The 12,537-nt window shown below is 38.6% G+C and overlaps 1 protein-coding gene across 7 annotated transcripts in view; it reads right to left on the bottom strand.

The window, feature by feature from the left end:
• Positions 1-5,759, bottom strand: part of PHF14 (PHD finger protein 14) — a 162,416-nt gene extending 156,657 nt beyond the window's left edge. For all 7 annotated transcript variants that reach the window (XR_004495784.1, XR_004495786.1, XR_004495785.1 and 4 more), the window contains exons 1-2: positions 5,626-5,759; positions 5,014-5,124 (exon numbers count right to left, since the gene is read on the bottom strand). Coding sequence is in view for 4 of the 7 variants with exons in the window: in XM_015618064.3 (XP_015473550.1) it covers positions 5,014-5,124; position 5,626 (112 nt within the window). In the remaining 3 variants the exon portion in view is untranslated. The remainder of the gene's footprint in view (positions 1-5,013; positions 5,125-5,625) is intronic.
• Positions 5,760-12,537: the final 6,778 nt, after the last annotated feature.

Below are 12,537 nucleotides of genomic sequence, written 5' to 3'. Positions count from 1 at the left end.
AAGACTCCATAATACCTTAAGGAAATGCTTAAACTAACTAGAAATCTACAATATTTAATAACTGGATGTAAAAAAAGAGGCAGAAAAACCTAGATCATGTTTGGAAAATAAGATTTTTTTAAAAATACCAAAGGCAGAGTTGTGTAACTAGTAAAATTGTGACCGCATTTGTTTATTAGACACAGAGGTCCATTATGCTATGGTCAATTAAGCTATAAGCAAGAACTAAAGGCTTAATACCTCCCTTGCAACATAATTCCAAGAGACTCTAACACACCAGTTAGATATATGCCTCGGCTTTCTATGTTATTTTGTTGTATTGATGATTAAACACTGGCAGACTACCAGCAATTCAACATTGGCAGTGCTGGCAGATAAAAAAATGTAACTATCCAAAATAAAGTTACTAAGAAGACACAAAACCAAACCAAGATTTGTAGATTAAGATGTTACAGCTCTGTGGAGAGAAACTGTCTTCTTAAATAAGGTTTTGAAACTAAGTATCTAATATGTATTAACTGCAGATGGAGACTGGACTAAGCAGGAGGAGAAACTGACCACTGATCCCCAAGAACACATTTAAGAAAACAAGTATTTAGTTTAATAGAAAAAATGATGGAAAGGGAACAAATGAAAGTCATATAGTAAGCAGCTTCCCCACTTTCACATCAGCAATATTTATATGACATTTCAGCAGATGTCTACTCAATGAGCTGCCAAACCACTCAAACCTAAAGATCACCAATTTTGACTTGAGTCATTAGGAAGTGCCTCAGTTACATCAGAACACTGATGAAATTGGGTGCCCTACCAATTGCTTGTCAGCAAGCACCTGGAATAACAGAAATCCCAGTGTTACCAAAGAAAATGGAAGTTGAAAATCTTGTCAGTTTTACTTAAGTTTTACTTAAGGTGGAAGACATCTGTACAGTCAAAAGTTTTACCTGGGATGAAGATACTCCAAAAGAACATAATGCAGGTATTTCCCATTTTCTCAATTATAAAGAGCCCTTGTGAATTCCAGTCTCAGGAACTACACATTAATATGTAAATACATAATAATTTACTAATAATTAATTAGTCAATATTTTCATTTACCTTCACTGTCTACTGAAACACCTTACAACTTTACTCTTGCCTATCATTTAAGTTTAGTCTAAAAAACCAAACACATTTGTTTCTTCATCAAGATTTCAGTGCTGTTAAACACTACAGTATTTTGATCCTTCACAAACATTTCTGCATATTACAATATCCTTTATAGGAAAGAAAAAGTGTAATCTTCATTGTGCTAAGAGGAAACAAGTTACATAAAGATAATGATATTTTCAACTTTTTATTTCTAGATCAAGACACAGGCTTTTAAGAATAGATATTTATGTAGATCATTACTTGTTTTAAACGGATCTTCTACTGACTTCAACTGCAAGAACAGTACATAATATATATGCAAGTCAGACTTCACACTCAACATCAAAAAAAACCTTAAAAGAATGTATGTAGAAATTTGAGTCAACAAGACCAGTAGCAGCAGTGACAACAGGATTGAGTTCTTCAAAGGCAGCATTCAGTTATTTTCTTCTTAGCTACACTGTGATAGGAACCAGTCCTTAAATTCACACGGTTCTTTTTCAGGGACCACTACATTCCTTAGTATGATTTCAATTTCAGTATACTGAAAAACTGAAATTTTCCAGTTGACAAAACTGAATTCACCGATGAGAGACAAGAAAAGTAAATTCTTGCTTTGGAGTCCTGCTGGGAATTACTCTACATTTGTACTCTGATTTTTGACATTAGGGAATCTCCAGCTGTTCCCATTGCAGAAAAAAAAAAAAAAATGAACAAAAGGACTCCCCAAAGCATGCTTTGGTTAACTTAAAAGCAAAACTTCAGGAAACTGATGTGTATTGTGAAAGATACTTTTAAAAGTCTTAAGCTGAGTATATTGCAGCACCATCATTTCAAGTCACATGTTTGTATACTCTGACTCCAAAGGGACAGTTTCTTTGATTGATCCCACATTAAGATTACATGTGAAAGTCTTTCTCATGGAACAATTTTTTCAAGATGTTTACAAAACCCAGAAGAATACAGTACTTTAGCATATGGCATTACTAACAGAAACAGAGAAGCCATTAAAAATTACTTTGTTCAGTATAAACATAATGAAAATCCCAGAGGCCTGACAACTATTTACATTAAGTAAATTTACAAGGTAACTGCTCCAGAACCAATTTCTCTAAAGAGATGTCAGAATGTTGAGATCGTTTAAGCAGAAAAGGCCAACTGACTGCTCGTATGACCTAAATCCAAAAGAAAAGAAATTAACTACACTGTAAGTAGAAGTCCATGTTGCCTGGGGATCATCATCATTTGAAAGTGATTTGAAATATTTTTTATAATGAAAAAAATTACCAAGGTGCCAGGACTCTGAAAACAAAAATTCAGAAATGCCAGCTGCTTCCTAAATGCACTTAATAGCAACTTCTCAAATCCTTACTATAATGCATAATCCCAGAAATCTGTCAGGACAATGAAGTTGCATAAAAGTTTAGGTGTTCTGGGCTCAGTCCCCATATATTTGCACAGTATCATCTACTAGTACATATCACTGGAAATCGTAAAGCTCACACATATGGCCACAACACAGTCATCAGGGAGAAAACAACTTCAGAATTCTTTTAACTCCATATTTAAATAATCCTTTAACCCAATTTTTCAACTTGTTTTGTTATTTTAAACACCTATACGTGCATTTGTGAATGGAATAAACATAAACATGTCATGGAGCTCTGGAATTACCATAGTAGAATTTATGCTCATATTCAATGCAAACTGATTCTTATTTCTGACACACTTACTTCCTTTTGTAAGCAAACTATACAATGTTATTTTGAATTCAAGCAAATACTAAATACTGATTCACAACAGGCTACTAATGGAGAATCCTATATATGTATATTTGTGTATACGTGTGTGTGTATGAGAAAGTCCCTTTATTAAATCACTTCTTCCAGCCAAACAGAAATGGACTAAATGCAAACAAATTTAACAGTATGTTATATGAGCTTCATTTTAAACCAGTACAGATGTTCTGCTTCAAGATTTCTTGCAACTATTCATTTAAACTTGTATTACATTTAAAAATTCTCACTTCTAGTAACTTTCTATTCCTCAACTTCTCTAAACCCTCACAAATTTCTTTTTGAAAATTTTTGAATAAATTATAAGATGTCAAATTCTCTTGCTGTTTCGAAGTGTTTTCACCAATTTTTAAGTTTCATTAAACAGAACATTAATTTCACCTACAAATGATAGATATAGGTTCAGAAATGCTAAAACAACACTTCATGAGATACAAGAACACAAAACAGCAATTAGAAAAAAACATTTTAAAAAGAACTTGGATTTTTCCCCATATGCTTGTTTCAATTAAGTGTGGCATATTTCAAGGAAAATCCATTCAACTTCCTCAAAATGAAATTGATTTTGAAATACACTCAGGACTAGATACAGACCAGCCCCCTCTAGTATATATCCAAAATCCTAAAAGTCAAAAAGGTTAGCAATTGCAAATTAATCTCCTGCACTCACACACTGTTGAATCAGGAAGCTGAATTCATTATTTTTAATAAATGACTGCCTTTTGACCAACTAATATACTGCTGTGAATTATGTGTTCGTCACCCATACTCCCTTTCCAATCCCCCTTTTCCCTCAAATCCTGCCTACATTACTGCTCCAAAACAGGGCATTTTTTTTTTTGTAATTAAAAATCACTTCCTTTTATGGCAAATTATATCCTTATTCAAAACAAAGGATCTAAAAGCCTCAGAACACTATTAAAAGAGTAGATGAAACAAGCCCCCAAAAGTCTTTAAATTGATAAGATAACATCAGTTTTACTCTCTTAAGCCACTGCAGCCTACTCTGTCAGAACAACTATGGGAAATATGTCTAAGTCTAGAGAAAGAGGTGGTGAGAAGAACAAAACTAACCAAACAAACCAAAACAAACTAAAAACAAGGAGCACTAGGGCATATCTGACACTGGGTGAATTAGTATTAAGCATTTTTAAGTTCATCAGTACAGAGGAACATGTCAAATGTTAAAATAATAAGCCTTTAAATGGGAATATTTTTGCACTAAACATTCACACAACACATACATCAGCATCCCCAGTGCACAAATAACAAAGTCAATTTATTTGATAAGCTGCCATAATGCTTCCCTCACATCTTGTACATCCTGCATCCTCTGGTTTATTTCCCTCAACATATGCCACAGAACATCCAATGTGCAGTTTACTGACCAACATGGTCCTATCTCTTCTTCTCCTTTCCTTCAATATACTTGAATTTACTAATTTTATTTTGGCCATCTTGTCTATTTTCAGTTCCTGTGAATGTTCACTGCAGATATAAGAAACTGCACATATAGAAAAGACTACGGTAAGGACTTCCTTTTAGTATGAAATGTGTACACTTTTCTGCATATTTCCATCTGAATGGACACCTTAAGTTTGTCTATTGTAAAAAAAAAACAATTAAAACCAGAACAGATTATCTTTTTGCTTTAGGTTCTTACTCACCGAGTAGAATTAACCTCAAGAAAAAGTCAAGTTCCTAAGTCCAAAGCAAACTATTATCTAGACTTCTTTGAAACAAAATGGCTTTAGATTCTTCTTGTTTCAATGCTAAATACAGTGAATATTCCAAAAATTATCCCTACTCTGCAGAACTCAGAAGCAATAAATACAATTAATGAAGTCTTCAGAAAAGCTACTCAAATGTTTACACCAAAACTTGTTTCACAATCATTCTGTTCTAAAAAAAATAATCACAACTGAATTATTGATTACCAGTTATCCAATCAAATCACTCCCTTCAAGGGGCTCCAAGTCCCAGCAGACTCACTACAAGCATTCTGCCTCCTATATGATATTAAATGAGCAACCATAAACCAAAAATGAGATAATTCTGAACCGAGGAGATGAGAAAGCATATTTACCTGAAGCATCTCCAACTTTAAAATCACTGTCATCAGAGCTATCATAATCTAAAGCTTCCAGCAGCGAAGCTGCCAAAGGCTTCACCTGTCTCCTCTTCGAACTGCGGTCCACTGCAGGGAAAAAAACAGTGTTGTTACTGGGTGGCATAAAGAGAATTCAGCATCGCTAAGGGCATGTAAATTACAAGGCGGCACGGGCGTGACAGGCAGGGGCAGTCCCGAGAGCAGCCGACAGATGCGGCGCCCCGGGGTCCCGGGGACACCCGCTCCCACAGGTGAGGCAGGGCAGGGTCCGCCCTCCCGGCGGAGCGCTGGTGCTCCCTGCAGGCGCCGGGAACCGCACGGCACCGCTCACCGCGGGCTGCCCGCAGCCCCGGCAGGGCTGGGCGGGCGCTGGGGCCGCCAGACGCCCCCGGAGCAGGCAGCATCCCCCGAGGACGCGCCGCGGCGTGATCCGCCAGCGACCAGACGCGGGGGTGGGGGATCCGCAGCCGGGACCGCGGGACGCCCAAGGGACGGCGATGCACCCGCTCGCCCGGGGGCGGGAGCGCTCCGCGGGCACAGCGGCACCCCCGCGGGGCAGGGCCGGCAGAACCGCTGCGGATCACTTACTAAAGCCTGCGCGGGTGGGCGGCGGGCGGGCAGGGGCCCTCGGGTGCAGCGCCGCCGAGCCCCGGGCCCCTTCCCCAGACAATGGGCACGGCGGCGACCCGGATGCAGACCCGCGCCCGCCCCGCCGCCCGCCCCGCCGCGCAGGCGCCGCCCCGGCGCGTGCGCACGGCGGGGGGAAGCCGGGGAGCGGCGCTGCCCGCGGGGCCTTGCGGGGCTGCTGTCAATGGCGCTGTTGGCAAAGTCTCAGCGCAGAACCGCTCGTACTCGGGGTGCTGCCTGTAAAAAACAGCTCCCAAAACCTCTTCGGCACTTTTCCATTTCCCCGTGTGGAAACGAGAAAGTGTTAAAAAGCTGTTCTCATTTAACCCCTGCTGAAAGAGCTGAGTTTGTCGTGGATTCTGTTGCATTGTCAAGCTCATTTTTGCACTTTTGAAGAACAGCAATCCATTGCATAGTGAAGGGAGAGAAAAAAAAAAGGGAAGAAATATTCAAGGCCAAGTTGGATGGGTCACTGAGCAACCTTGTCTAATTGAAGGTGGTGTAGCCCATGGTTGGAACTAGGTGACCTTCAATGTGCCCTTCAGCCCCAAACCATTCTGGGATTCTATGACAATACAAATCCCAGGGATTATTGTTTGACCACATCACAGGAGTCTGGGAGCTCAAAAGCACAAAACCTAATGAGAGATGGACTGCAAAGAGAGCAATGCTGGGCCATTGCTTTTGCAAGAGTCCCAGCTCTCCCTCGGTTGCAAGGGCTGACCCGGCCCCTTTGTACACAGAGTTTTTCCAGAGTTCCCTTCGCCTCTTCCCTCCCGAACACCAACAAAACGAGCCACCTGCACAAAAGTTCTAAAAGAACTGATGCTCAGGCACACAGGTATCACTTGAAGAGCTTGAGGATTGAGAATAGTGCTAAACAGGAAAGCTTCCAACAGGATTGTAAGAGCTTTAAAAATGGAAAATGTGTGTTTAATGATGCATAAATGTAGGGCCAAACTCGTTCTATGGTTGAACGGAAAATCACGCTATGAAAAGCCAGTATTCATAAAGGAGACAGAGGAGTCCTGCAACTTTATGCGAATAAAGGGAGAAGAGTCCACTGGAGCACAAGAGTGCAGGATTTTCTCTCTTGGGAGTTTGGAGGGCGCTCCTTTTACCCTAAACTCCCGGTCCCAGCCGCACACTGCCCTCTTCCTTTCCCCGCTGGCCGAGGCACTATGAAGTTACAGCCTTCCCAACCACCTACCACATATCCCCCCTTGAACCTGACATTTTACCCCAAAGTTCAGAAGTCCAGGTTTCTGCAGACCTGCTTTTCCGTTTCAGGAGTCTGGGCTCTGTAACAAACCTGCTGCCCAAAGTTCAGAAATTCCCACTTGTCTGTTTCAGGAGCCAAGATGTCTAGGTCTCTAAAAAACATGCTGCTTGAAGTTAGTAAAGACATTAAGACCCATTTCAAAGACATTAACACCCATACCTTCACCCCTGGAATTGTTTGTAAATACATTAGCACACATCCTCCCTTTAATGGGGAAGAATGGAGGGGACATAAAGTTTGGCAAGTATACATTCTGTGGCCAGAGCCTGCGCTACATTTAGCACAGCACCGCATGTATCAGAGCCAAAACTCCTTCTGGCATTGCAAAGATGGGTAGCTTGTTGGAGGTATGTAAGTTTTTAAATAGAGCACAGAGATGGCTGGTTGGTATATGATATATTTATGCAGCTGAAATACTTTCAACAATAATTTTCTATGTTTCTGATTTTAAGTATTTTGGAAGGACAGAAAATTCCAAAGGTAAGTGTTCTTACCTTTCTGTTTTAATTCTGTTTTAATTTTGTACTTGAATTTCCTGGGGTTTTTTTAGTTCTTGTCACATCCATAGCTGATGTGTTCACACTGAGTGCTCCTGCTTCCTCCCTCAATTCTTTGGCTATGTAGGAGGTGTGACAGCAAAGTGAATTCTTTTCCTCAATCTGGTTTTGCCAGCGCTACCTAAATATGCTATTGGCCCATGAACTCCAGTATTTTCTTCCAGTTCCTGATCAGTTTCCATGTTCAATGAGGAGTTGTGTATGTCAACTTTTCATTCCCGGGCCATTTTTGTTCTTTTTCTTTTCACTGGCAATCCCTATCCTACTATTTCCCTTCACACACTATTTCAGTCTTAAAAGACAAGTAGCAGGGCTCAGATCCCTTCGTTGAGACTCTGCAGATCCATGATAACTTGTGCAGCATCCAGAACCTCCTCCCTGTCAATGGACAAGCCCCTGCTCTTGTCCCACACTCAGTGATTGGCAGGACAGCCCAAATCACATGTAACAGGAAAGAGCAGTAAAAAGAACTGCCTCCAAATTTGGTCTAAATAGAAGATCAGGCTGAGAAGCACAGACAGCTTCGAAGACTGAGAGCTTGCAGCACAGACAATGGGAGAGGAGCACCCTGTAGAACAGTGGAGGAATTTATGAATCCTTTAAATAAGAATGTCAAAGCAGATGTATGGGCTCTCTGACTTTCAGTTCAGCCCTTTGGGATAGGCTACAATACTAGGATTATTCCAGTCTCTCCATACATAGTTCTGGCAGGAATAGGTGATCAAACAGAAGTGAATTAATGGCTGCCTCGCCCCTGCTCCTCATTAGCACCTCACATTCCTCAACAACTCCTTCCTCCTTTTCTCTTTTGTACTCTGTCCCATGACTCAAGCCCTCTTAGTGCTTCTCTTACTTTTTCTTGTCCCAATTTTTTTTTCTCCTTTCCTTTTTTCCCTCTCCAAAGGAATATTCACACTTTAATTTCTGAAAATAACATGCATACACTCTTTGCTATCTTCTGTAGTCAGCTTGCATACTTTGCCCTCATTCCCCAACAGGAAAAAATCCCACATCAATAAAATTAGAAGAACTGTTAAGTGCCTAAAATTTATTCACTGTTTCTCTAACCTTCTGGGCACTGCAAAGATAGGGCTTACCAACAAATCCTCCAAATGTAGTAATTAGAAATAAATAAAACATTCTTCTGCACAGAAATTAAGTAGAACTACCAGTTTATCTTTTGTTCATCATTCTTTGGAAGTTTCTGGCTATTAAAATATCTATTAAAAGGTAATTCCCCCTTTGTAGATGCTAGTAGAGTCAGATTATTTAAAGTAAGGGAAAAAGGAAGGGAGAATTCATGCTCCAAATGAAAGAAACATTCAGAATGTCTGATCTCTTTATTTCTGCAAAGACTTTGCCAGCCTCAGCAGAAAACCAAGGATGTTGAAATGTTCAGTTGCCTTTTTGGCAGACGAAATGTGGTATTGCTGACACACTGCTGGGAGCTGGACACTACTGACATTGCTATATTCATTAAATAGATTTTAAGTGTTGTCAGTTTAGCACCTTCAAGTACTACTCTCATTCACATACAAAAAATCATCTTAAAAGGTCATTTTTAGTGGAAAACTGTGAAAAGCTGAAATAGTATATCTAGTATAAAAATGTCATGGCAGCTCCATCAGTACCTAATACCTAAAAAAATGCTTAGAAATATTCCACTATTTCAGGTCATGTCAAACACTTTAGGTCTTGGAATTATCTCAGCATTCCAATGGTTCTCTTCAGGCTGAGCCTTCAGTGTGCAGCCTGTTGCAAGAGTAGGTGTCTGAATCTCCATTTCAGACAATGAAATTTCTCCATTTCAGTTTCAGTTGAACAGTGCTGCTGTTCAGTTGCTGGAGGAGAGAAAACAATATCTTCTTCCTGTACTTTTGCCTTAAGAAAAAAGGAGTCTTTGTTGTGGCTTGATAAAGACCATTTTAGAAGGACTTACACAATAGCAAGTCAGAAGAGAATACAGTCACACTCAAATAAATTATTCTTAGTTTATTGAAATTGCTGAGTTTTCAAAAGAAAAAGTACAATATTTCCTCAAGTGGGGAATAAACTCAAGAGTAAGTCTGTCTTTAACTTACCCAGCAATGGAGAATAATAGTATGAAATCTTATATCTATTTTTTTTCCTGTCAGTGAGCAGACAGTTAAAGCCATGACCTGCCTGTCTGAATCCAAATGGCAGACTCCTTTTTTATCTATCCAAACATCACCATTCTTAGTACAGAGACCGACCTCTTCAAATATCTTTCCAAAGAGAAATTTTACAGCTTTTAAACTTTATCTGTGCCATTACAGGAAACTCTTTCAGTGATCTCTTTTGTCTAGTATTATATGGTAAAATATAAAGAGAAAAAGACTGAATCAGAGGTTCTTGCTTTTTTAAATTACAAAGGGGAGAATATTCGGTATGAACAGTCTCTGAACAATAAAACTTTGAAATAAAGTGCAGACTGCTACAAGGTCTACTGCAGTCAAATGCTGCCAGGGAAAGTTCCCATCAGATACTAAGAGTTTTCTTACATTCCTAAGGTCATGATCAGCCTCAGTCCATTAATTTTGGGAGTTTTTTGATTACATGGTACACATGTTGTAATAGAGTCCAGGAAAAGTGGAAAAACAACAGTAAAAAACAGCAGTATCTTCAGCAGTATCTTCAGCAGAAGAGCTTTCTGAACTATACAGATGTATTTGCATACATATTCCCACCATTACTCTGGCTGTATGTGCCTACCTACTTAGCCACTATGAGACCCCCCCGTCACTCATACCTATACAGAGAGCATCATCCTCAAGTCAAACCTCACTGCAGACTCTGCCACTGGAGTCATGTCTGAAACATTCAAACATACCTCACATGCAGCTTTCCTATCTGCCCATTCAGCTAAAATCTTGTCTAGGCTCATTTCCCTTCTCATTTCTATCAATTTTCTCTTTCTCTGATTTTCAAAAATGCAGCTCTGATGTTGCCATATCTATTGTAATGATTCTCCTTAGCTTCTACCATGTTTCTTTTCCATTTTTAACTTTTTGGTGAATTTGCCTCTGCTACTTCTGTCATAAACTTCTTGAGTTTGATTTCAGTACATTTTACATATTTCACTTTCTTTCATCTACCATTTCTTTACAGCAGATGAAATTTGCCGTACAAATTTGTTCCACAAAACATATTGGCCTCTAGTTTGCTGTTGAATTTTCAGACAAGTATATGTTCTTTTTTCTAGTAATTCTTCACACTTAATATGTATTTCATGTAAATACCTACAATCTGGCTTCATTTTTCCTTGCAAAGATCCTTCTACCACCATGCTCCCTAAAAGTTTTGTACAACCAAATGAATATTGTGTCTTGTGTTGTCTCAGTTTATTTGTACAGCTATTATACAAGTGTAGCAGTATAGCAAGTATATGCTGCTATAGCTGTCTCTGTTTCTAGTTCTCGTTCTACGTGTGTAGTACCAAACAATTTGGGGCAGACTAAGTGTTTCCATTATTGTATTGTTTTTCTGTCTATGATTTATATCAGTTGTGCCAGAATTTTGAGTCATGAATAAAGCTCTCAGACATAAAAGCTACAAGAGAAATATTAATAATTTTATCATCTGTCTTTCAGACAATGAGTTCATCCAGTAAGCCAGGTTCTTTTTGTTTTAAAGGTACACATAATTTAGAACATTGCATAAAGAAATTAGAATACTAAATAACAACAACAACGTAATATGAAAATTTTAGATGATATGGGTGTTTTTCTTATTCAGATTAAAATGTATCTAGCCTAAGTAGACAGCCAGAGAAAAGTAGGAACAGAGCAAGTTTGTATGATATTATAGTCATTTCTTAGTTTCCAGTTATTTTCAATGTTGTGAGTTTCTTGATCCTTTTGTGGTTTGTCCATTCAGTGGCCTGTAATGGGTCTTTCTCCTAAGAACTTGTCCATTCTTTCTTTGTAACTCATGTAGAGTTCTTTAATACCTCAATATTATTGCACAGAATTCCACAGATCTACTACCTTCTCTATGAAAAGTGTTTTGTTTGCTTTGAACCTGGCTCATGTTCTACTGTACCTCCCAAGTCATCTGTTTCCCAGGCTAAAGAATCCCAGCCGACACAGTCAATTCTGATAGCGTATCTGAGATAGACTTCAATTCCTCCAATGACTATTGTTTTCCTTCAGAGAGCTTTTCCCATCTATATACATAGCCTTTTGTAGTGAGAGGACAGCACTGAAATGCAGGGAAGTAGTGCATTTATTCAGTTTAATAATAATGTTTTCTCTTCTTTTCTTTATTTTTTGTTCTCTATTTCTTTCATGTGATTTTTAAGATTCTTTTTTTCTTGGGGCAGGAAGTGAACATTGACTGCATGGAAATGTTACTTCCATAAAACTATCATGATCCCAAGGTCTTGCTCCTAAGTCAAAACAGTCAACTCAGAGTTCATCATTTTATGTGGAAAGTTAGGATTTCTCGTCTTCAGAATCATAGATTTCTTTACATGATCTATACAGCATTTCATTTCCTTTGCCTTTCTATTGAATTTCATCTGCTATTTTATTTACTGTCTAGTCAAGTAAGAATTTACACCATTAGTAGTTGAACCATTTTACACTTGAACTCTTTTAGAATTTTTGTGATAGGGCTGGTTTCTATGTATTCTATCAAACCATTTTATCTTTTTTCAAAAAGTATTTTATCTGTAGCTGCTTCCACAATAACTTCAAATTCAGAAGTTATTCAGAGGTCCACTGAGCCCTCTCCCCGCAAAGGACTGCACTTTAGCATGAGAACATCTTCCTTTCTTTTTCATAGAAAATACTGATGGAGAAAATTCATCTCTGAGTACATTTCATGCAAACTATCTGCTGAGCCAATGATTGCTGGCTTTTATTTTTTTCTATTTCAAATATATCTTATTACTAATCTTGATGCTTTTATCTTGTTGATTCTCAAATCCTTTTTCCATTCTGCCAAATTGATCATATTTTGATGTTTAATAAATTAAAGCTTATGATACTTTTTATATTCTTGTTTTAAATA

This window comes from Parus major, chromosome 2 (genome assembly GCF_001522545.3).
Source record: "Parus major isolate Abel chromosome 2, Parus_major1.1, whole genome shotgun sequence".
In the NCBI taxonomy this organism is placed as follows: domain Eukaryota; kingdom Metazoa; phylum Chordata; class Aves; order Passeriformes; family Paridae; genus Parus; species Parus major.
This window is presented reverse-complemented; position numbering and strand designations above follow the sequence as displayed.